Below are 25,812 nucleotides of genomic sequence, written 5' to 3' on the forward strand. Positions count from 1 at the left end.
CATAACAAAGGGATTCACAACTAGATTTTGACATACAAATGCCAATAGTATGAGCACGAAGTAATGACCAATTTGTGGGCATTAAAGCCACACTTTTTTATGTACACACTGAATTCCTATACCTATTTATATATGTACATGTATATATATATATATATATATATATATATATTTGTGTTTTCATTTTTCATTGTCAAAACATAATTAGCAATCTATCTTTTTCAATCAATCCATGGAATCCAAGCAAGATGGTTCTTTAGCTAGTATGTGCATCTACAAAGAGCTTATTGAGTTGATTCAAGCTAAACAAGAAGAAAACAAGCACAACAAGAGAAGAGAATACTGGGCTGGGTGAAGGCAATGGTTGATAACCCCCACCTGTTTCCTCTTTAGATTTCATACTATTTTTATCATCCTAATAATATAATCAAGTTAAGTGTTTTTTTAAAAATTTATATCCGATGGAAAATACAAGGAAATACTAAAGGTTTGTATATGTATGTATGTATGTATGTATGTATGTATGTATGTATGTATATCCAAGAGTTATCAAGAAACCACTTTAGTGATCCAAATCCCTCAATCATATAAACCTTCAGCATTTCCTTGTATTTTTACCATTGGAAGTGTGAATATCTTTTTAGAATAAGCCTGTAATTTGAAATTTTTTATAATAAATAAATATCAATGAGACAGCTCATAAGTCATTGTAGCGAGGATAAGAATTATAAGATATAGAATAAAAATATGTGGCACAAGAGCACCAACCCAAAATATTGGAAAAGTTCAATAATCAATCTACCAAGCATGAAAATCCAAAAAAAATCCCACAAATATTAATAATGGCTCTCAAATTCATTGCTAACATTCAAGACAATCTCCAAAACAAATCAAAGGGTTATACAAATATGAAAGAAGTACAACAAACTCATGAAATTAATAATTTGCCATGATGAACATGATGGTTCTTGGGTGGAGAAGGACTTATTTCTTTCAGTATAACAATAGATAATGTGGCATTGCTAAACAAATCATGCATATCAAAACTCATCTCCAAAGAAAGAAAGATATAATTCTCCAAGCAAATATACAGCCACAAAAAATAGAACTCTAGGAAGCAGGAGGAGAAAGGAAGCTAAGGATGAGAGATGAACCTGTGAGACCTCTTTGTCGCAGCTTCCTCTTTGTCCCTTGAAATCTGCAGGTTGACGGTGGTAAAGACGATGGTGGCGATAGAGAAGATGGTCACGGGATCAGTGAACGGCGTCAGTGGTGAGATAGTATCAAGCCAGCAACATCGAAAGTAAAGAAGAGGGATTAGGTTAGAGTTGGGATATATACAGATAATATTTTGATTTGGGAATGGGCAAAAATATAATTTAAAATCTCAATAATGGGTATTCCCCCTTATGTGGGGGGCATGACTTATGTCTTTGGGGGAGGTAATGAATTCCCCCAGCCCTCAATGATTACATACACAAAAGAACATCCAAACAAAGGGAAGGAAATATGTAATCAATGATCCTTCCCAGAGTAATCATTGAGGGCATCCAACACACCCTAAGACCTATATCAAAATATTGGTTTTAAGGTTTCTTTTTTAATCAGCTTTCATTTGTCTTGATATTGATATCAATTATTTTGCTATAAGAAGATTTTGCTTTTGGCTTTCTATATGTTATATTCATGCTTGCTTTCTGCCACTGATAATTTGACCTATTTATCAGTACTATCAACCAACTCTTGTTACTAACAAAGTTTTTATCAATTTTTGCTAGAGAATACTCAATTGATAAGGTTTCTTGCTATGTGTTTACTGGTAAAAAATTATCATGCCACCTCATGAACATCATCTAGGCATGAGATGTATAGTGAAGATGGAGTTAAGCTAGTGGGTTAAAAAAAAAACAACACAATCAAAGCAACACCCAATCAGAAAAATGGCATGTGTCTCCTTAATAATATTTAAATAACAATTATAATAACAACATTTGGAGAGCATATATATTTATCTAATGAGAGAGATAGTGAGAGATAATGAGAGAGAGAGAGAGCGAGAGAGAGAGAGCGAGAGAGAGAGAGAGAGAGGAAATGAGGGAGAGTGTAATTATTTCAACACCACTAAATTAGTGAGAAATGCTATTCACGCTGAACTCCTAAGCCAAATTAATGTGTCGAATGATGTAGATGCCTCCGTAGCATCCACATCATCACTTTTTGTCGTCCTATTCGGTTATATTAAAGACCCTAACTGATTTTTTAAATTAAAAAAAATAACATTTATTTTCTCTCCCTTTCCTTGATAAATTTCAATGGGGAAAACTAGAACGAACAAAAAAATTGAAAGAAAGTAGCACCTTTCTCTAGCTTTTCTTCTCTCTGATCTCATATCTTTTCTGAACAAACCAAAACCAAATAAAAAAAAAACTTTGATTCAAAATTCAAGAAAAAATGAAAAAAAAATAATACCTTTCTTGATCTCACCTCCCTAATTTTATACCCCCCGAGAGACAAATTTTCCATAGTGATGGGAAAAAAAACAAAATTAAAAACAAAATTAGTTATCTTTGGGTGCATCAAGCAGAGATACCTTGCCCTAGCGAACCTAGACATGTTGGATCTCCGATCGAGGAGCTAATTTCAGCTTTAATGTGCTGATGAGGAGAATTCATCAAAGACGTCGCCAATCTTGGGTTAGGCGATCTTGCGCCTTGCAAAGGCCGAAATCATGGTAGTCAAAGTTGGAGAACATGGTAAGGCAAACATAAAATTAAAAATCGAAGTCTTGGTCGGGGAATTCAATCTCTCACACAACTATTTAATGAAGACTCTAGATTGATTTCACAGCTGAAAAATCTTATAACATTCTAACTGAGGATCAAGTCTAATTTATAATATTTTTGCTTGAATATTATCATTTTGGTTTGGGTTACTGCTTTTTGGTGTTATATATATATATATATATATGGTTGGAATTTGACATCAATTATATAATTAATTTGAAGCATCCTAGAAGAAAAGAGATGACAAGAAGTTATGGAGATAAAAGAGTACAAAGCAAAAAACATCAAGAAACATAACCCTCCAGTGTTAACAAATATGGGTACAGAGGGTTTTCAGAGAAAATCTTGAGCTACCAAGGTTAGAATTCTAGGTTAAGAAGCATCAGATGACCAAAGCACAAACCAAAAGACAGAGGAGATGGAGGGATTAAGAATTAATTGGAGATCTATCCACTTTCAAGCTTGGAGCTCATCAATCAAACCGAGTTTTTCTTTATTTATTTTTATTTTTATTTATTAATGATTAATTAGTTTGAATATCATTGGTTGTAATTCAAATATGAGTCAATAGATCTATCTTTCTAGTATAGTTATTAAACCCAGACCGGCCCGGCGGTCTGACAGCTCAACCCGGTGACCTGGAGCCTAAATCGGGTCAAGTTAGCTTTTAACCCGTTTAAGACATTAACCCGGTCAAAACAGGCCAAACATGGTTTAACCTGTTCACCAAGGTGGTTTTATGTGACTCGGGTGGGTTACAGTTTTTTAAACTTTAAACTTAAAATTTTAACTTTAAACTATTTTGTTATAAAACTATGCTTTTATTTTATTTATTGAAATTATTATTAGTATGAACTATGAATCGATAGTTGATAATTATGTTCAAGGAAATAAGTATTTTTAATTTAATAAAAAAATATAAATAAAAAAAATATTAAAAATTTATTTCATTTTAGGGAAAATTACTGTTCACCCCTCGTCATTTTCAAAACTTCCCAAAAACCCCCTCCAACTTTTGCACACCCCGGACAGCCCTCCGTTATAATTTACATTCTCTTTAACCCCCCGCCGGTAAGTTGAAGTGGGTCCATGATATGAAATTCCTCTTGCAAAAGGAGGGAAAAATGACGCCCAATCATATCATGTCCGAACTTTATGCATAATTTTCCAATTTTGTTTGCCTCCTGCTTGCTTTGTCTCAAACAAAGTTTAGAAGGCTCATATCTTGTTCTTCTTGTTCTTGTTCTTGTTCTTCTTTTTCTTCTTTTTCTTCTTCTCATTTGGTGTACTCAATTTTAGCTTTTGCCACGAGAAGGCAACCTGGGCGTCCTAGACGAAAGAGGATCGAGTCGTAAGCGTCCGAGGACGGTGAGTTGCGTTGTAGCCATTGCCACGCTTCCGGTCCGCAAGTTACGTTGTAGCCATTGCCACGCTTCCGGTCACAATCGCAGATCGTGCAATGAATCTGTTGCCGAGTAGGCATTGTGTATATACTTGTTAGTATTGTTTAAATATTGAACTCTATATTTAAATACATCTGTTACCGTTTAAATATTGGCTTCTCTATTTAAATTTGTTTTTTTATCGTTTAACCTATATTTTTATCCGCTTAAACTATACAACGCGATGGTGCCAGCGGTTCCCCAAGCGTAATTAATGCACACTCGGTTACCCAAGCGTTTCCACTCCCGTCGCACATAAAAATCGGAAGCCGAAGCGGCAGCAGGCTGTTGGATTTCGCAGTATAAATGGGAAGGAAGAACCATTTTGTTGAACATACTCTACTGGCGCAACCACTCCTCTTCCTCTTCCTCTTCTTCTTGTGTGATGGTCATCCTGTCGAGTCGAACATTTGGCGTTCACGACATTCGCTCCATTCAAACCACATTTATTAGATCATAAACTTTTTACAGGATGTGTCATGATTATCTTCCTCTTGTCATCCGTAAACAACCTGTAGGTGAAAACTTTCTTTTTCTTGCCCAAGGCGAAATGCTCGTCTTCTTGCTCTACGGGTAAGCAATGACGGAAGTGCGTTTCGCCTTGGGTCAAGAAAAGAAGGTTTCACTTACAAGTTGATTGCGGATGATTACCAGAAGAAGGTTCATCACATATCCTTTAAAAAGAACTTGATCTATAAAAAAATGTGGTCTGACTGGAGTGAGTGTTGTGGACACCCTATTCAAAGGTATACTTGGACGATTCCGAGGTCCGTGTTGGTTACGTCGTCCGTTAAACGGAGAGTTTGAAGCTTAAACGGAGAATTTTTGTATTGTCAGTCACTAGTTAACATCTGGTACTATTCGTTTACGTTAATTGGTCACTGTTTAAGTATTTACGTTAACGTTTAAATGTTTGCATTATCACTTAAACATTATATTCTCCGCTTAACATATTGATCTTTTCATTTGACTGAAGTGTTGGCAGGAATTTAGATTTTGCGAGTGCTCCCGTTCATCCCCATGGTGACCCTGACGGTGTGGGATGTCTTCCTTCCTCGTCAGATCATTCTGAAGTGTTGTCGTTGGATATTGGACAACGTTTTGACGGCGTTGAACATTTCAGGGATGTACTTCGAAATCATGCAATCAAACGGAATTTTGACTTCAAATTCATAAAGAACGAAAAACATCGGGTGACTGTGGAATGCGCTGTCGATGGTTGTCGTTGGCGCCTTCATGCATCAAAAGAGTATAATAAAAATACTTTCAGAATCAAGACAATCAACCCGTCACACACTTGCGGTGGTGGCATAGGTTCGGCGGCACATCCGTAAGCGTCCAAAAAATGGGTTAGCGCACGAGTGATTCAGAAGCTCAAGGACCGGCCCTTGTACAAGGCCATCGACATTCAGAAGGACATGTTGCGGGAACATGGTGTCCACATACCATACAAGCAGGCTTGGTTGGGAAAAGAGCATGCCCAAGTAGTCCTCGACGGCAGTGACACCTCCAGCTACGACTATTTGCTTTGGTATGTGGATAAGGTGGCTGAGATAAATCCCGGCAGCGTTGCGATCATGGAAAGAGACGGTGATCGTTTTAAACGTGCATTCTTTTCTTTCAGCGCGTGTATTGTGGGATTCAAGAGGGCTTGCAGGCCGCTGCTGTTTCTCGATGGTACCCACCTCCTTGGAAAATATCGGGGTACACTACTGGGTGCCACAGGGAAAGATGGAAACAATGGTTTTTTTCACGTTGCCTTCGGTATAGTCGACAACGAGACCGATGCCAATTGGACTTGGTTCATATATAAGTTAGGAGATGCTTTATACGAGGAAGGAGATTATCATGAGATAATTACCTTCGTGTCGGACAAGTCCAAGGGCCTTGTGAACGCAATTGGAGGCCAATTTTATGAAAGCCAATGTCAGACTTTGGAAGGCATTGAGGGAAGAGTGCTGGTCTATATGCTTCCGCATTGCGTGGGCATCCACGGCTAAAGATTTCGATGATACCGTGAATGAACTTCAGGCCACATCACCCGAAGCTCATCACTGGTTGATTAATAAATCGGATATGGCACATTGGTCGAATTATCTGTTCAGATGTCATTGTTGGGGTGAGATGTATTCAAATGTCGCGGAGTCATTCAATGCTTGGATCAAAGAAGCCTGTGATTGAGTCGCAAGCGTTAGATGTCCGCGAGTTACATTGCAGCCGCTGCCATGGATCCGGTCACAATCGTAGATCTTGTAATGAAACTGTCGCCGACTAGGCATTGTAAATAAGCTGAATTCTAAAGAGAAACAATCTGAATTGACTGAAAATTTTTCATAGTTAAACTCTTATTCTTTACAGTGTTATCAGTTATTTAAACAGAGACAATGTTATTTTAAACAGAGAAACTGTAATTTTAAATGTTTCAAACTGATATTTAAACGATAGATGGTAAAGTTAAACATTTAAACTGAAATGTAAACAATGACACTGTAAATTAAACAATGAATTGAATTTGAATGGAATTTAGTTTGACTTTACATTTAAACAATGAAATGAATTTGAATGGAATTTGTCCTGGTTTATATTCGAAAACAAAATTGACATTAACATATATAAGTCCTGTCCTGCGAAATCAAAATTTAACCCGCTTCGGACGACCCCCCTTTCTCATGGACGCCGGCTGCCCTCCCCTCCTTAAGTATGCGGGTAACATACTTTAATCTCAGGTAAAGAACGTCTGTCTGCGGTAGCCGTAGCTTCTCACCCCAAAGTAATTGCTCGATAAACCGCATGACATAGACGACGCAATCGACGCTTCCTTGTTTTTGCCGTGGGATTTCCATGTCGTAAATGAGTGGGTAGTTTGTGGTCGCCGACTCGCCGAACTGCATATCGACAGCCGTGTCGAATAGATTCCGCTGTCGAGATATGTAAGTTGAGATTAAGATACCGATTAAATAACAAACACTATCAATCTGACATAATTAAAGAACTTACCATGTCCAACGCATCTTTTTCATACCCCGCGCATGAAGAATAATGCATGTATTCTTGTTTGTCATTGTCAAGGACGACGACATGGAAGTGGCCATTCATTATTATCGGGAGGATGACAATTTAAACTTCATGCAAGCTGCGCACAGCATCTCCGATCATAGCCATAGTTGTTTCATGTGCGTCATCCTGCTTTGACATAAACAGCGCCAGCGGTCTTGTGATGGAGGCGCGCTTTTTGTAGGGATATGACACTTTGCTTATCGACTTTTGTATTATGCATACAAAAGCGTCCATCACATCATTTGTGACCATCTCCTTACCCTCAAGCAGCGTGTATAATTTGTCCCGTGTGGTGCTGACAGCGTCATTCTTCCACACGACAGTGCTGAGATTAAATGATAACAGATATAATTAGACCATATTCTAAATATTTAAATGATATTATCAATGCTCAAATGATATTATAAATAATTAAACGTTAAGTAGATAAATTAAATGATAACATATAAACATTTAAACACTATCACAAAAAAGTTAAACACTATCATAAAAACTTTAAACACTATCAAGTGGTCTTTAAACTTACCTGTCCATACGGCAGTTAAGGAAGATCCTCATCAACTCCTGCTCGTATTTGTTAAGACGCGATTGACCAACCCATTTTTTCTTCTTCGGAACGAAGACTTGCCGAGCCGTCTTGTCCCAATTTTGATTGGCCTTGATCATCTCCCTCGTTGCTCGGTCGGGGTCTTCATGGGGCACTGTCGTTGAGCCTTCACGGTGTTCAGCACCAGCAGCATCTTCCTTCGATGCGGGGACGACAACAGCATCAACCGCAGACACATCCTTACATGGTTGTTGTTGTTGTTGGATTGTGTCTGGCTTCGATGCGGGGACGACGACAGCATCAACCGCAGACATACCCTTACATGCTTCTTTTTGTTGTGGGATTGTGTCTTGCTTCAATGCGGTACTGTCGACCACGACCACGACCACGGCCACAGCAACAGATTCAACGATCTTCTCAGCCGTGGCCACGGCAACAGCATCAACGGGAGACACACCCTTAGCTTGTTCTTGTTCTTCAGGGATTGTGTCCATCTTTGATGTCGCAATCTCGGCAGCCGGTTCCACCGGGTCGGGGATTTCGTTAATAAGGGAGTAAACGATCTTCTCAACCACGGCAACGGCCACATCATCTACGATGTCCTCCACCATCATGGCCATATCATCTACGGCGACAGACTCAGTAACAGCATTAGTCGCCGATGGTGTTGCTATTGTTTCATCGTCAGCCGGCGGTGGAGACAGAGGCAGTATTGTTCTTCTCTTTTTCGCAAGTCTCTTCGAATGTGGCCGTCTTGGAATGGCCACCCCGATGATGTCGTCGTCGTCAAATTCCGACGGCTCGTCCATCCCGGGTGGTTCATTTCTTTGGAGGGACGACGCAGTCGGTTGTGAACGTCCTTCCAGTACCTCAACACGAGCGACAAGCCGAGGAAACTCGATCATCAATATCTGGCACGCCTGCATAAGAGTTGAAGTGACATCTTTGCCTAAGGTAGTCGGTGGGGCTGCCCTGCGGTCGGAGGGCGCCATGGTCGGTGCGCCACAATTGGGGGACCGCTCGTTGTCGTGGTAGGGGGTTATTGCAATCGGCGGGGTGGGGGAGTGCTTCTCGATGTCGAGGAATGCGTGCGGCGTGGTGGGGTTTGGAAGTAGGAGAGCGGCGTTGAGCGCAGCGATGGAGGTTGCCCTCTCATCCTGCCTTCAAGCAAGTGGTTCCGGAGCAATAGCATCCATCCGTCGGTTGCCCCCAACAAATATTTCTTCTTTAGCACTCACGGAACCATCTCGAGAAACTAACATATGTAAATTTTTAAAGTTAAAGCGGAGAACAAAAATATTTACACCTTTATGAATAAATTTTTAAAGCGTAAATAATAAAGTTAAACGCTAAATAAAAATGGTTAAACATTAAAGACTTACATTAAACATTGTCCATGATTTATTACCTCTTTTCGTTCGAGCGATGACAAAGTCTGGTTTCTACGGGTCAGCTGCTTCCTGTAACTACTTTCACCGTAGTACGACGATCCTTGGGATCTTGCCGAAAGCGGACTTTCTTTCTTGTTCGGTCACTCAGTAAAACAATACGTTAAGCGCGACCATGCACCCTTAATATATCCCTGTGTTGGTCTTCTTCCCGGCGCATCTATCTTGCACTCGAGCGGCTGCGTGTGGAATGTCCTCCATCAGCCACTTGTGCGTCGCCTTCGCCCATGCGTATTGCCCCATGGCGGGTAGATCATCGACATAATCAACGATCCAGTTTGGAACCGAGCATGATGTATTTGGGAAGAGGACTGTACCCATAAGGTACACCATCAGGAGTTTGACAAAATTATCTTCTTCCCCCCTCTGTCGAACAAGTTGCACAAGAGTGCTCTTGATGGAGTCTCTGTGTGTCTCTTAGGTTTTTGATAAATACCTCCCTTCGAACGCTGAGCGGGTTTTCTTCTTCTGAAACACGACTGCGTCGCCATCGCAACGCAGACCAAGAACGAGGGCCACATCCTGAGGCCTGAAACTCAGCAGGCTTTCCTCGATCCTGAATTTATTGGTGCGACCTTCGTGCACTCTGCGATGAGAGAATCAAGAAGGGTCCTCTCTTGGTATATAGCTTCCATCTCAAATGAATCTTTTGCAAGACGGTGTCCTTCGGATGATCTCCCCGATAGTCGAGGGGTCATGTTATCTTTCAATTCGACTAAGGTTTCCACTACAGGTGTCAAATAGCATCGCCCATTAACTAGGGTTGACCGCCATAGTCACAAGCCTCGCGATAATAACAACACATTCAACATGCGATGATTGATGAAAATGTTTTAAGCGGAAATATAAGATTTTTAAAGCGGTAACCTTCGGGTTATTAAGCAGAGATATCAATTGTTAAACGAGACCTACTTTATTAAGCAGAGACAACAATACTTAAAGCAGAGACAACAAAAATTTAAAGCAGTAACATCTCATTTCTTAAAGCGTAAACCCTCATTTGTAAAAGCTGCAACCATATCAAATGAAAGGGAAATGTATATTATAAATATTACATAAATCATAACAATCGAAATAACTATTTTCGATAGTGTATCTGACGAAAGCGCAAAAACAACACAACACCCTAGCCGAGAAATTGCCACTGAGACTAACAAAAACCCCAGTGAGAAATCCCCTCAGAACTTCAATATCTTCCAACAAAAAGCAGGAGCAAAAAAATGAAACCGAAAAAAATCTTTCTTTAGAATGTGAATAGTTACCATAAAACCATACTCAATACCTTAGATTGCAAAAGCAGTTAAATGCCAACTACTTAGCGGGACTTCTCCTTCGAGATCTCAGGTGGAAAGGGAAAAAGCTACGATTACATAGGGTCATGCAGGTAGAGACAACTCGGAGACGACTCGAAATGGAAAAAGCGAAGATGCGAGTTGAGAAAAAACTCAGTAAACGGCTCCAGTAAATTCCTCACTTGGGGTTACCATACGTAAAAACCCCCACTTCCTCTCATACTGCAGAAATGGTCGCGAGTCCACGACTCCCCATGCAAGGGCATTTCCGTCCATAAAATTTGAAATTCACTCCGTTGACATCTGTTACATGCTTTGGGGGTTTGAAAAATATGGAATTAAAAAGGAAGGGGTTTTTGGGGAGTGTAAAACTAACGGGGTATTTTTGGCAATATGACAAACTTAGGGGGTGTTTTTGGCAATTTCCACTACTTTCAAAGGTATATGTTATATATATATATATATATATATATATATATATATATATATATATATATGTGTGTGTGTGTGTGTACTTTCCCAAAAGGAACAAAACCAAAACCCAAACTATGGTTTACCAGACCATCCACGCGTCTGCCACGTTGATTCTAAAGAAAAGTTAAAGTGAACCCCTTCTTCAAAATAAGACACACAGAGAGAGAGAGAGAGAGAGAGAGAGAGAGGGTTTCTTCTCTGGGGTTGTGATGGCGCACGGCGGCTATGCCCGTCGGCGACCGGAGGAGAGGAGGCCGCTGGGCAGGCGATCGAAAGGGCTGGGAGTGGACAAGAAGAGGAAGAAAGCCAAGTCAGTCACGCTCAAGAACCAGATCCGTTCCACTGAACGGATGCTCCGCAAGGTAATCTTTCTCTTTCTTGAGACATCGCACTTCCTTTGTTGATTTTGTTTTCATTGATGCTAATGCGATTTGTTTTTGTAAATTTGGTTTTTGAATTTTCTCTTTTTTTCGATTTAGTAATTTAGGTTTTGAGATGATTTGGGCTGGATTTGTGCATTTTTATATTGATTAATTTTTTTTTTTAATGTTGTTGGAGGAGAAGGTGATTTGGTGATTGGTTTGATTTGTTTTGCTACTTATTCTTGGTTGTTATAGTTAATAGTTGTAGTTAAGCTTGAATTCTATTAGCTTTGATCTGTGGTTCATTGAAGATTTATTTATTTATTTTTCATTTTTTATGAGTATCTGTGTGGCAGCCTCAAAGTGATTGCATCATATATGCATATTTAATTTAGTATTGATTCCTGCTTGTGGGAGGAGGACACTTATTTATTGTGGGGCTAACATTACTTCATTGGGGCAGACACATAATCAAGTTGAATATCTAATTCAGAAATGGTGACTTAAATGTTTTAAACAATAAAAGTTATTATTATTATTATTATTTATTTATTTATTTGTTTGTTTGTTTGTTTATTTATTTATTATTTTTTAGGTTTTTGTTGGAATTCATCTGAAATTATGTGCTCATTGTATGAGATATGTTATGGCTTTTAAAAATGTGTTCATTTGAATTCATCCTAAAGTTAATTGTTTATGTATGTTTTGTTGTGGAAAATGTTTCAGGAAGTTATTTTCAGTTTTTCTAATGTGATTAGATTTTATTACCAGTGAAGATCTTATTAATTGCTTTTTTTCCCGTGCAAAGAACCTTCCCCCTGAGGTCAGGGAGGCTCAGGAAAAGAAATTGGATGAGCTCAAGAAACAACAGGAGATACAAACTCGTTTAGCTGTTGAACGCAAAATACAGTTGAGAGATAGAAAGATAAAGTTTTTTGGTATTGCAAATTTATATTTTTCCTTCACTTTAATCACCTTAATATTGTTCCAGTAGACTGGTTTTAAGGGGTTCCTTTGTCTGATTGGCTTGTATTGTGGAACAGAAAGAAGAAAGATTGAAAGGATGATAAGGCGGCTTGAAAAACAGCATCGTTCATCATCTGACCATACTTTGGAGGCAAAAATCTCTGATCAGCTTTCTAAATTAAGAGAGGATCTTGAATATGTCAGGGTAGGCAACTTCAGTTAGCTCTTTTGATTATTTACTGTAATTTTGAACCTTTATTATTTTATATCAGACCAAAATTGATAGGATTTTTTTTTTTGCCTGATGTGCATATATAATCTCCATGGTTCTTTTTTTTTTTCTCAGTACATTTAGTTAGCTTTTCGTATGGCTTTCTAAATCTCAGCAAACCAGTCTGGACTGGAAGTTGAAACTCATATAAGTAATTTTCTAAAATTAACTTACTGATATTATATCAAATTTTTGTCCTAGAACTTCTTTTCTCTCTGATTTGTGTATTTAATATCTACCATACTTGTTTCTACCATTTACTGTTATTTAAATAACAGCAGGTTGCACCTTTGTCAGTCTCAATGACTGGTGATGATAGGAATTCAAAACTCAAATTAGTTTAACTTTGTTGAGTTAATTGAATTTGCGGTTTTATTGGAGGAGCCTTTTCCTGAGAGTTGTTCTTAGTACCTTTGACAAGTTGATATGAATTAACTTTCTTCTGCAGTTCTTCCCCAAGAGTGAGAAATATGTGTCATTATTTGTTGGAGGGGATAAACCGGATATTGTTGATAAGAGAGACAAATTGAGGAAGCAGATTAAGGCGAATCTCATAGCTGCTGCCGCTAGCGGAAAAGATTTGGAAGGTATTTCTTTTCACTTTTCATCAGTCTCCTGGTAATTGTTCGAGCATCTTTTGGAAAGTTGCTCTGAGACTGTTAACATCTGAGATTCAGGTCACTGTCTTTTTCATGTGGTTGCTGCCTCATGACTTGCAACATCTTCCAAAGCATGCTTATGAGTTTTATTTATCTCAGCTATCGTCTCCTATTTGCTTCCAATCTTTGCCTAAATAACTAATCTATTGCTGTTGTAATTTATGTTCCTCTCAAACAGAAACTGCAAGTGATGATGATGTTCTAGATACGAGTGATGATGATTTCTTCTTAAGTGGAAGCTCCAGCGATGAAGCAGAAGCAGATGATGAATGGACAGATAAAAGTGCAAGGTACTTCTTGACATTATTGTCCAAATTTAAATGGAATAATTTTTAATTTGTCGGATTTTTTAAATAGGTTTGGTGTCTAGGCCTCACTTATAGCAAAACACATTTTAAAGGTTTTTTATTTGCCTATGACCTAGTTAATGCAATCTCCATTTGTATGGAGCGTGATTACATGATAATTGGTGCAAAATGGAAAAGGAATCATGGAGGGTATATTTTGTTTTATTTTTTAGTCTAAATTCATGAATTCCTCATATATTTTTTTTTTTAATTTGAGTGTCTGTTGTAGATATGAAATCACCCAAATTTAAATATAATTTAAGGAGCCTCATGCAAATATATCATTTATTAAATCTATATTCACATTCAATCAGATACATGCTTGATTAAATCTAAACTCAAATTTTAATTTACTAGTATTTTCAAGGTGAATATTACACATCAGAGTACATAGTACATGCCTATTAGACTATTGTCACTGGTCTTTTTGACATGATACCGTTGTGTATCATGGATGAGTTAGTATTTAATTTGTTAGGGTAACGATGTACCTACTTTAGAGGCTTGGATTGATCGAATTCTTCTTTCATATAAAGTGAGGAGCATAAATAATGGGAGATTTTTAGATTACCCTCCAAAATATAGAAATTTTTAAAGAGTATCCATGCAATTTGGATATTTTTTAGCGGTATACCTGCAATTTTGTCAAAGATTTTAGGAGGGAGTTTATTAGAAAGATGGGAAAAGTTAGGATCTCCCTTTAAATTGAAGCCATTGGATAATCTCCCTGTAATTATGCTTAAGTGGTTGCCATATGAATGCATGTGGTGCTTTAAATTGAGGCTGAAGGTGCTGCATTTGCCTTCAATATAAGAAAACATAGCCATTATCTAATTTGATATCTGTAACTTGGGGGAGGGACAACCAAACAAGTATTTAAAGTGTAATATTTGACTTCCAAACTTTATAATGATATTATTAATTCATTTTTTATGTGCCATGTATTTGTATAATTAATCATTCAAAATTTTAATCCTGCTGCATACCACATATGTTGGATGTTGTGTTGTGCATATGCATACTGCTACCTTTTAAAATGCTGTAAGTGACAATGTATGCAATATAGTATGGATGAAGAGGATAGCATATTAAAAGCAATTAAGAAATTTGATAAAAGGATGATTAGCAAAGGGGCAACTAAAATAAGAATTACTTAGAAGATTGACTATGCACCAGAAAAATAAAGGAATAAGAAGGGAAGTTTCTCTGAGTGCCTTAATATTAATGGGAATCTCAAGTATATCTATTTAATCTCTTTATATGCACTGGTTCTTGGATCCTCTTAGAGTTTCCTACCTTGGGGGACTTTGATGAAGACATAGGCTTTCAAAGAGGCGAGGTTATCCAAACTGTCAGTTGGAATTTTCTTACTTGATATATTAGTTAGGCAGATTCCAAAGGCAAAAGTTGGTTAGTTGCAATGGTTTCTATTCCAAAATCATATTCTGAAGAATTTGGAGAAAATAAGAATTTTTTCTCTTATTTATTTGACGAGGAAATACATCATATATGCCAAATCTTGATTTAGTTACTATAGAATTAAGAAAAATAACAATCGCAAATCGAATAGATTAGGTTACAATCTAGATAGTGTTAATGCAATCAACAAACTATTGATGGAGAAGTAAACATCAAGAGTTTGTTTGAAAGAAACTGGAAATGGGTCAGTGTGGGTCTTATTGAACATATCAGTAATGTGCCCAGAATCTAAGCATGTGGAAGAGCAATAGTGCCCGCTAGATAATGCTAGTGCCAAAATGATATTCGATTTTTCTATATACTTTGTTTAGTTCATGAAAAACTGAATTCTGGGTAATCGATATAAGGCTTTTATTATCGCAATGACGAGGTGTAGGCTTTGATTGTGGATCCAAAAGCATCTTAAAACCAACTAAGCCAAATATCCTTTGCTATGGTAGATGCCATAGATTGGTACTTGGCTTCTGTGGATGATTGTTTCTTGCCTTTCCAAATGGCTGAGGAGAAGTTTGGTCAGAGGAATCTTGCCAAATTCCCAGGCATCTTGTAAAGGTATGTAGCATGCCTATGTTTGGTTTACACTAATTACGCAATATTCTTAGAAATATAACTATTCCAAGATTTCAACTTTCTCACAAATCTTGGTTAAGTGATTTCTATCCATTATTTATGTAATGTCACATTCCTATGTGGTTGGAAAATTAATATATGTTTCTATTCCAAAAATACCCTTCTTGAACTATTTATGGAACTACTCTTTATTATACGGGGATTTTTGCATATATACCCCTAGAAAAATCATAATCAAGAATATACTCCTCTAAAAATAATATTTGCATTATACTCCTATAAAACACTAATAATTGTGAATACACCCCTTCAATTGCTAGTTGTTGGGATTTGCCGGGTATTCAAACTCAACTGCAATTAACTATTTACTACACCATAGGAAATGTCTACATTACCCTTGGCAAAGTAGTTGAACTAAACTTTTAGGGGCCGTTTGGTTTGCGGTGATGTAGAAAGATTATCACGTGTTACATGGTAATATGAAAATATTACCACGTTTGGCATTACACCGGTGATAATCTGGATGGTAATATAATGGTATGTGCTTTGAAAATATTGAAGAATACAAAGAACAACTATCCAATGAGTAGATTGAAAACATAGCTGAATTGATTAACAACATCCACAACAAACTGTATATCAGGAAGCGTGATTGTGAGATACACTAAAGAGCCTACAACTTCTTGATATTGAGTTGGATCATCCAAACCATACCATCATCTGGTGAGTTTAACATTGTACTAAAAAGTAGCTACTGTCATTTCATTAGTAAGACTGGCTCTAGTAAGTAATATATAATGGATACTTAATCTGAGACAAAACGTAACCAGGAGCTGCTAAGCAACTTTAATGCCAAGAAAATAACATAGATGGACTAAATCTTTCATTTTGAATAGCTCTGTAAGGTGATTTTTAAGAAAGGCAATACCACCTAAGTAATCTCCAGTAATGATCATATATTCCATATACAAAAACAAAAGAATTTTGCCATGAGAGGAGTTATGAGTGAATAAAGCAGAATCAAAGTGAGTTAATGAAGCTGAGTTGAAGTGACGCTGAAGTAAAATTCTTAAATAAAGTTGCTTATTTGAGACCAAAAATTGCTCCACAAAGATGAGATAGTACACTTACACAATCATCTTGACTAGATGAAGATTGATAATTTTCAGAACCCTGTGTTGCTGCCTTAGGATGACGAATATAAACTTGTTTAGTGGGAGATGGTGAATCGGAAAAAATAGTGATAGGAACTATAGGGGTGGTATCATTAGAGAATGGATTGGTGAAAACCAAATTGGGAGGCTCAGAAGGAAACTGAGTATTACTTGACGAAGAAAAAGGAATAGTTTCTAAAAGAACTACTTACCAAGAAACATATAATCAATTAGTAGTTGGATTAAAACACTAATTTCCTTTTTGATCAATCCCTTAACCCACCCACACACACGCGCGCGCACACACACGACTTAACAAATAACTTTGTGCGGCTATGAGTACGTAACAAAACAAAGCAAGTACACGAGAAATAATTCAATGGAAAATTATACAAGGTATGAAAGAATAATAGTCAGTATCAAGCGCTGAAGGAATATGGTTAATATGATAAATGACAGTTAAAACAGCATCACCCTAGATCATAGATGGAATATTAGCAGAAACTAATAATGATATGGCAGTTTCCATGATAGAATGATCCTTATGTTCTACAATTCCATTTTGTCCAGGGGTCTAAGGACACAAAGTTTGATGAATTGTTCCTTCAAAGGCTGAAAACTGAGTAAATCGATTAGATAAATACTTTTCTCCAGATTTTAAAAATTTAATCAATTTTGCCAAAATTGGTGTGTACCATTGTAACAAAAGAGATAGATATTGTAAAAGTTAGATCGCTTGTGCATTAAGTAAATCCTTATGTTTCGTGTTTGATCATCAATAATGACACATATGGTTTACAATCGGCTGAATATTTATTCCATAAGGGCTTATTCGATCCAATCCTTTGTTACACATAGGTGAAGATCCCCAAATACCCAAGAAATAAAATCAAGAGTGGATAAGAAAATATTATGCTATTACTTAAAGGCAAAGCAGAGAGTTAAGACTATTTATACCCATGACAATTTGAAATATCACTTTAATCCTGACATTCTTATAGAGACCAAATTTTCTAACCTAGACTTAGAAAAATGCTCTAACCGAGAATACCATTAATAAAACAATGTAAACCAAGAATTGGACTCAAAAGGAGATGAAGGTGAAGATGTTTGATGTAGCAGCCAAATGTGGGGTATAAAGGCTTTCCAACTTATTTAAGTCAGCCACTCTATGTCCTGGTTCAGTCTCTAAGTTTGCCTCCAGATTGTGCATAACACAAAGAAGCAGTGAAGGTTATATGCTATCCTAAATTAGCCAATTGACTAAAATAATGAACTAGCAATGAGTTTGGGAACATGTAGAATATGATCAAGAGTACGGTAACGTAAATTAATACTACCAATCCCTTGAAAGGGCTTGACAGAACCATCACTAGTATTAATTAGTTTGGGTCCTTTGGGATTATCAATAGAAGAAGAGTAAGTGATCCAAAATAGATTTAAGGAAGTCAAATGATTGGTAATGCCAAAAGTAAATCAACCAAGTGATAAAAAAAATTACTGGAACTTGGAGTTTGTGCGGAGTGGGAATATTACAAACCTTTAATCAAACAAAATTGTTGAAGTTGATTTGACAAAAATGTTCGGACTTCTTGTTTAGATACCCCAATAGGTAAAGCAAGTATGTATTGATCACAAATATATCATGTAAGGCATTAACAAAAATTCTTTGCCCACGTCCACTGCATCATTGTGATTGCCTAAGAATAGACTGTGAGTAATACTGATGTGTAACATATCCACATCCTTAAGTGTGACCACGGTCTTGACTACAACCATACCTTGCAAGTTGCAGACCGAAATTCTTCCCGTGGCCTTTCTTATGGCAATAGCTACACTCATCTGAAGTGATTTTAGACACAGATGTTGTGAGTTGAATCTAGCCTATATTAGCGACAACAAGAGAAGAATTTTGAGATTTACTAATGCTATATATGGGAGACAGAGTCAAACCAAGTCTTATCTGCAATTAATTTATTCATAGCAGCATCAATAGTAATAAAAAACGTGCAATGTAAGAGAACACCTAATAGACTCAAAATCCTTTTTTAACACCATCAACAATTGTGTCAAATGTTTTTTTCTTTATATTTGACAAAGGTTGGATCTGCTTGCAATTCAGTAAGCTCCATAAGCACTGCATACTTAATTTGATATAAAAATCTTGGATAGAAGATTCACCTTGGTAAATAGCTTCTGTTTGGCCGTGTAATTGATATTCTTTGGCATAATTATCATGCATATATAAATTTTCAAGAAAATCTGATGCATCTTTAGCAGTAGAAAATTTTGATATTTGAAAACCTATCTTGGGTAACTGCCTTGTTGTTGTTGATCCATGGATGATTTTTGCATTTGGCAATGTGCCACTCTCGTAGTCGTTGTTTGTAATTAGATAAAACTTCTGCCAAACTATCATGTTTCGTATCAAAATTAAGTATAACTAAAGATATATTAATGTACTTCAACATATCTTTTCTTTCAAGAAAATTGACCATTAAAAAACCAATTTCTGCAGTTGGAACCATTTAAATGAACATTACTTGCTTTAATTCCATCATGAAACTTTATCGCCCAAAAAAAAAAAAAAAATAGACACTTGTTCAAAGAACTGCTAGAATGCCAAACACTGAAAGCCAGTATCAAATAGTGCCAAAACAATCGTTGCTGCTGTAGCTCCACCTGTGCTGTACCAGGAGGAAAATACCACTGCTGCTACAATACCATGAACAATATCTTTTCTTTTTTTCTTCACAAGTTGGCTCTTGATACCATGTCAGATGCAAACTGAACATATTATTGGGGTCCAATTTAACTAAAAAACTTAAGCTAATAGGGTGAAAGACCCATGGTTACTCTCAAATTCATATTTATCAAATTAATCGATGTGGGACTATTAATGACTCTAATATGCCCTCTTGATGAATGTTAGTCTGTTTTAACCAGCCACATTGCAAACAAATCAAGCTTTGATATCATGTTAATGCAATCCAAAACAAGCAAGCAAACTATTGAAGAAAAGGACATTATATAAGAACTAAAATAATAATCTTTCTTACTGAATGCAATTGAGGCACAACTTTCTTTGGATAAGAGTGGGATTGGGGCTTTCTAAACTTAACCCAAAAGGCATTATTACACTTATACTTTAAACATATATAACAGATAGGAAACTACAACCAATTGATATCTGTAAATTACATCCAATGGGGTAATTTAAGTTTTTGAAGATTGTTGGGGGTAATTTAGATTGGAGTTTGCATTTATTCGAAGATATGAATCCCCAATCAAGAAAAAGGTCATATTTAATGGATCAAGTATTTATTCATGAATTCTTGATGCTGTTATATTTTCTATAAGGACTTGTTTTAGGTTCTATGTGAAGCCATTTAAGATATGGCTGTTGAGGCATATTATCTTTTAGAAATGTAATTGAATAAAAGATGAGGCTGACCTGCTATTCAGTTACTATTTTTTTCTAGCTCATTAATGTTGTCACTTGTTTGTTCTGAGTTTCTTTAGAAATGCTTGCTTTCTGTAACTTTTCTTTTCTTTACCATATATTGTTCAGAGTTGTATCAGTTATTAAAATTTTACTGAATCACAAATAAAAAGCAAAGGGGTTGATCTAGAAGAACTCTTGTTCTTATGAGGTGGATTATTCGTCTTTTCCTCTTGTAGAGAACCAGCTTCAAGTGCTTCTGGCAAGGCCACATCTGGCATGTCAAGTGATGAAAAGAATCAGGTCTTATTTGATTAGGGTGTTTTGGTGCTAGCATTTTAGTGCATGGAGAAGTGTTACCCAAAATGAAATAATTCTTTTACATCTATGCAGAGGCAGATATCTGCTCGAGCTCTCATGCCACCTCCTCGGCCTTTGTCAGCAATCAGAAACCAGCCGGCAAACAGAAATCAGTCAGTTAAGAAGTTACCAGTGTCCACCTCCAGTAATACATCATATAGCACTAGTAGCGTTTCCTCCCAAAGTAGGGGAGTCTCCAATGCAAGAACAGATCATAATAGTAATCTAAGTTCTAATTCTGATGCCCACAAACCTCGCCGGAAGAGAAGACCAAAGAAGAAAAAGCAGGTATGCTCACCGCTGCATTTACTTCAATTTGGTTTCTGTATCTTTAGTCAGATCATCTCTCACTTTGCTGTATGAATTGGTTTTAGCAATGCTTGCTTCCGTTTATTATTGCCATGATTCACACGAAACAGACGCACAACACACTCACTCCAGTTTTCTCATTTTAATAACATTTTAAGATTTCGATTTTCATATCAACAATCTGAGTGATATTGGTGTGACTATAGCTAGCAAATTTGCCTTTTTATATGCAAACTCATATAAGAGAGTAGATAAGATTAATTTGGTGTATTTGTTTTTACTTGAAATAATTAGCAGGGCTCTATCTGTAGTGCAACATTTATATATACAGCTATTCCAGAGGGCAGCATGCTCTTGAAAATACTTTCGTGCATTTGTTCTTGTGTTAGGTCTCTCTTTCTTTGTTGCTGTATTTGTTTTTACTTGAAATAATTAGCAGGGATCTATCTGTAGTGCAACATATATATATACAGCTATTCCAGAGGGCAGCATGCTCTTGAAAATGCTTTTCTGTATTTGTTCTTGTGTTAGCCCTCTCTTTCTTTGCTAGAGGTACATTTCTTTACACCTCAAGAGTTTTTTCTCTGGTAAAAGTCTTTCCATTTGGCTGCTTGCTCAGCAACTTTTGCAGTGGGTATATGCTTGGTTATTTGATCTGGTGTGAAATAATCAATAAGCTCTACCCTTGTTGCTTGCGTTTGTTCACCTTAATCTATGTGCCTATTCGATAATATATGGAATCATTTTTGTCAATAAAAGATATATAAATTCCTCTTGATTAAAAGTAATTAGTGTAAGTTAAGATTAGCAATTAAGGATGATGATGTTTCATGGTTGCTATTTTAGTGTTTTAAAATAAGGTATAGATGTTGTAAAGTTCAAGAGGACTGTACTTATTTGTTTCTGTATTAAAAAAATAAAAGCTTATCATAATATATAGAAAATATATCACTTTTATAAATTTCTCTAATGTGAGAAAAATCTAAAAGTAGGACAAATTAATGAAAACTGTTTATTCATTGAATCCCTAACATAAGTTCTTCCGACATTTTTACAAAGATAATGATAGTTCCCCTCAAAACAATAATGTCATTTCTGCTTGATCTCTATTAATTCCTTAAAAGAATGGCCAGATTGAACACCTAGTTTTCTATGAGTAAATCCTACCATCTGATGTATGCCATGATTCATTTAAATATGTCCAAGTTGAGGCTATGAGCAAGGGCTTAAACATATTCAGATCATGTTTTGGTGTGAAATGACTCTTTCTGCTTTACAATCTCATCTTCTTGTTATGCAAAGCCTTCTGAACTTCATCTAAAGAGGCATTTGTCAAAAAAAAAAAAGAGCCTTCAGTTAAGAGGTCCTTACCTGCATGTTCTTTGTGCAGCTTCATTTACTCTCTTTTTCTTTCATTGTCATTATGAAGAATGTCAAAGAGCCAAACTACTCTGTTCTGGCCCAAAAATTAACATGACATTATTCTATAGTCTTCACTGGTTCCCAAATTAAGGCATGGACATGAGCGCAGACACAGGGTGCGCGCCCTTTCAGACATCCATGTGTAAAACTTCAACTTAGACGAGGAAAATCACTTGAAAGGGTTTCATTAGCTTTATTTGAAGAATACATGAGTTATGAAACTGAAAATGTACGTTTTCTTCTGAATTTTTCAATGAAATATTGAGTATTTAACAGAAAGACAGGCGTGTTCATAATTACCATATTTCCTGGCTTCCACTTTTTATTTTTGGTTGCCACAATTGACAGCTATACACTAGCTATGAAACTGAAAAATGTATGCTTTCCTTTGACAATTGTTTATTTACATCAACAATTGAGTATGTAATTATTCAGAAGTTGGCCTTTCACTTTTTATTCTTGGTCGCTGCTATCAACCAGCTTTGATCTATTTTAAAGTGAGTAGCATTTTCTGTAAGTTGTTGCTCTTTCTGCCCTCATGTTTCGTGTGAATGGTGCTTTACTTTGAGTCCTTATTAGTCAAAGAAAACATTCAGCCTGATTGAAAGCCCATTGATTACCAGTTTGTCTTTTGGAAGTGGCTTCATTTGACTTTCTATCTTAACTTGATTTGAATTCTTGTCAGTGCTTCTAGCTATCTTTGGTTTCTCTTGGGGCCTAAGATTTCCTCTTTGATCTTAGGGATTCAAATTTTGGTTTTTTTAGGGTTTCTTATTTAAAATGATGATTTTAATGGTTCTTGTTATTAGATTTATATGACTTATAGGATTCTCACCACAAAAAAATGATATAAAGATTGAATTCTTGCTTTGTGTTTGTCTGTGTGTGCGGAAGAAAAGTCCGGCTACTTTTTACTAAAAAGAGTATTAGGGCAAAAAGATCTTTGTTAAGAAAAGAAGTGGCAAAATTGCTGAATTTTGTGGATTTGCCATGTTTTTGTGAAGAGGATTGTGAAAATGAGCCTAAAATTTCTCCCTCCCCTTCCCACAATAGAATTTGCCAAACTCCAATCTCTTAATTAACTAAATCAAGCATATTATCATGTCACCATTCACATTTTGAGCCACCTACTGTATTGATTATTTAATGAGGTCGTGGTTGAGTTTGATTCATATATTTAAGTGTAATATTTGGACCTATTCATTTTGGCTTTGGCTATATATTGAGGCTCACCTCAGCTTGTACTGCCCCATTTAAACATTTTAACTTGATCTTGGAAAGCCTCTTCTTTGGTTTCAGCAAACAGGCGTAAGATTGCACTAGCCCATTTAAATCATTTTAGGCTTTCACAATGTTCTCACGAGCTGTCTCCCTGCAATTGATCGGCTATGAAGTATCCCAATCTCTTATTTGTTCTGAATGACAGAAGGATTATTAGTTAACCATCTTTTGTTGGTTTGCTGAGAACCGGCAGTCAACTCCTGAAAGAAAATTTTCTCATATTTTTACTGAACAAAAGAAGCATATGGTTAACTTGCTCACTTGCTGAGATTTTTCATTCTCTCTTGAACAGTGGGAAAACTGAACCTAAAAATTCTCACATTGCTGTGCATTAGAACTTCTACTTTTTGGAATCTTGGCCGTTTATTTGAACTTGAAGGCTCAGGCAGCGAAATCTGCTGTGTTTGATGCACATTACTTTCAATTCTTCAATGCATTCCCATAATACCATATAATATATGTTATTTTAGTTTTAAGTTTCAAAAATTTGAAGCTAATTTATATCATAAGAATCACTATACATTTGTCTTTGTTTGATATTAATGTCATCATGATTAATTTTAAGTTGTCTTTTTACATTTGGTCTTCTTCACATGTTTTTCACTATACACAGGCTTAATGGCCCAAGCAAACAAGTTGGTGTTTCCCTGATTTGCATACACTGCTGTTGAATCATGGTGTGGCTGATCCGAATGTTTTCACCCGCTCTGCTACTTCGCTGCGGTATCAAAAACCAAAAGATAGCATCTTTTATGATGTTCTTGAATTATGCAAATCGTTTAACTGATGGTATTCGAAAATTGTTATGTGATTGTCAAGTTCATGTATAACCATACACCAGATTCTCTTCTAAAATTATTGAAGCATCAGGTGTACAATTTCCATTCTCTTCATAATTTTTTTTTAAAATTAATTCATGCAGTATCCATTGTATCCTATATGAGTGTTACAACTCCGTTGGAGAAGAGGAAATGGAGAAGTTTCAGATTGCAGTATGTTTAAATTTCCATGAATTCACGTCCTTATTAAGGTAATCTGATGTGAGAGATCATTTGAAGTGGAATGTTTTGGTCTTGATTTTAACAAATGCAGTTCTTATGTAGTTACCCAAGTTTCTTTTGATGGTGTTAAAGTTTGTGCGTTTTTATTTGGTTGCATGGTTAATATTATTTATTTATTTATTTATTAATAAAGTGGTTGTGCCACTCATCTCAAATAATATTGTGTGATGGAGTTTGTCCTTTAATCTCTCACTTGGTAAACGAAAGTTATCATTCATGATTTTTATTTGTATTTTTTTACTTAGTCTATAAAAACATATAAGTACTTTCTGTTATTTGTGTAGAATGGTGGTTGGTTCACGGAGTGTGCTTAATTGGTGAAAGCAGTGAAGTTGTATTTCTTAGAATTTCTACTTCTAGTTTAAGGTCAAGCCTTGCTTGGTTAAGTCTCTTGGTCACGTGTGGCAGTTAGCACTTGTGCCTCTCAATCATGGCTCATGGCGTCTTGGTTGATAGGAGTGGACATGGGCCGGGTTGGGTCGGGTCTGGTCTAGGCCGGGCTAGACTCAAAAATATAACCCATATATTCGGGTTGGGCTGGGCCGGGCCATGTTCGGGCTAAATTGTTTTGATCCAAACCCGACCCATTTGATTGTCATTAGGCCCAGGCCCAACCCAACCCGACCCAAAAAATAAATAATTTTTTTATGAAATAATTGAAATAACTAAATAAAACTACTACTACAACCCCTAAAATTTTTTCAAACATTAAAAAAAATACAATACAAGTATTATAAATGGTTCAAATAAATTCTATATAAATAAGTAGTAATATTATCAACAAATATTATATATATAATTATATATATTATAAATAATATATGATATATATATATATATATTATTTATTTATTCGGGTCGGGCCGGATCGGGTCGGGTCAAAATTCATCTGACCCAAACCCAGCCCGAAATTCAATCGGGCCAAAACATTTGAGCCCAACCCAGTTTTTTGGGCCAACTTTTTAAACCCAGGCCCTGTATTTTTTGGGCTTGGTTCGGGCCAGCCCATGGGTCGCCCGGCCCATGTCCACCCCTATTGGTTGAGCGTCATGGTCATGCTTGCGCAGCAGCCAGCTCACACTACCT

At 36.5% G+C, this 25,812-nt stretch overlaps 1 protein-coding gene across 1 annotated transcript; it reads left to right on the forward strand.

The window, feature by feature from the left end:
• Positions 1–11,191: 11,191 nt before the first annotated feature.
• On the forward strand, positions 11,192–24,660 carry LOC120277401 (rRNA-processing protein EFG1-like). The gene is made up of 8 exons (XM_039284233.1): positions 11,192–11,405; positions 12,214–12,343; positions 12,449–12,576; positions 13,091–13,229; positions 13,480–13,591; positions 20,533–20,596; positions 20,687–20,941; positions 24,279–24,660. The coding sequence occupies exons 1-8, from the start codon at positions 11,253–11,255 to the stop codon at positions 24,282–24,284; spliced, it is 987 nt and encodes a 328-aa protein (XP_039140167.1). The 5' UTR covers positions 11,192–11,252; the 3' UTR covers positions 24,285–24,660.
• Positions 24,661–25,812: the final 1,152 nt, after the last annotated feature.

The sequence above is a fragment of the Dioscorea cayenensis genome, chromosome 15, assembly GCF_009730915.1.
Source record: "Dioscorea cayenensis subsp. rotundata cultivar TDr96_F1 chromosome 15, TDr96_F1_v2_PseudoChromosome.rev07_lg8_w22 25.fasta, whole genome shotgun sequence".
NCBI lineage: Eukaryota > Viridiplantae > Streptophyta > Magnoliopsida > Dioscoreales > Dioscoreaceae > Dioscorea > Dioscorea cayenensis.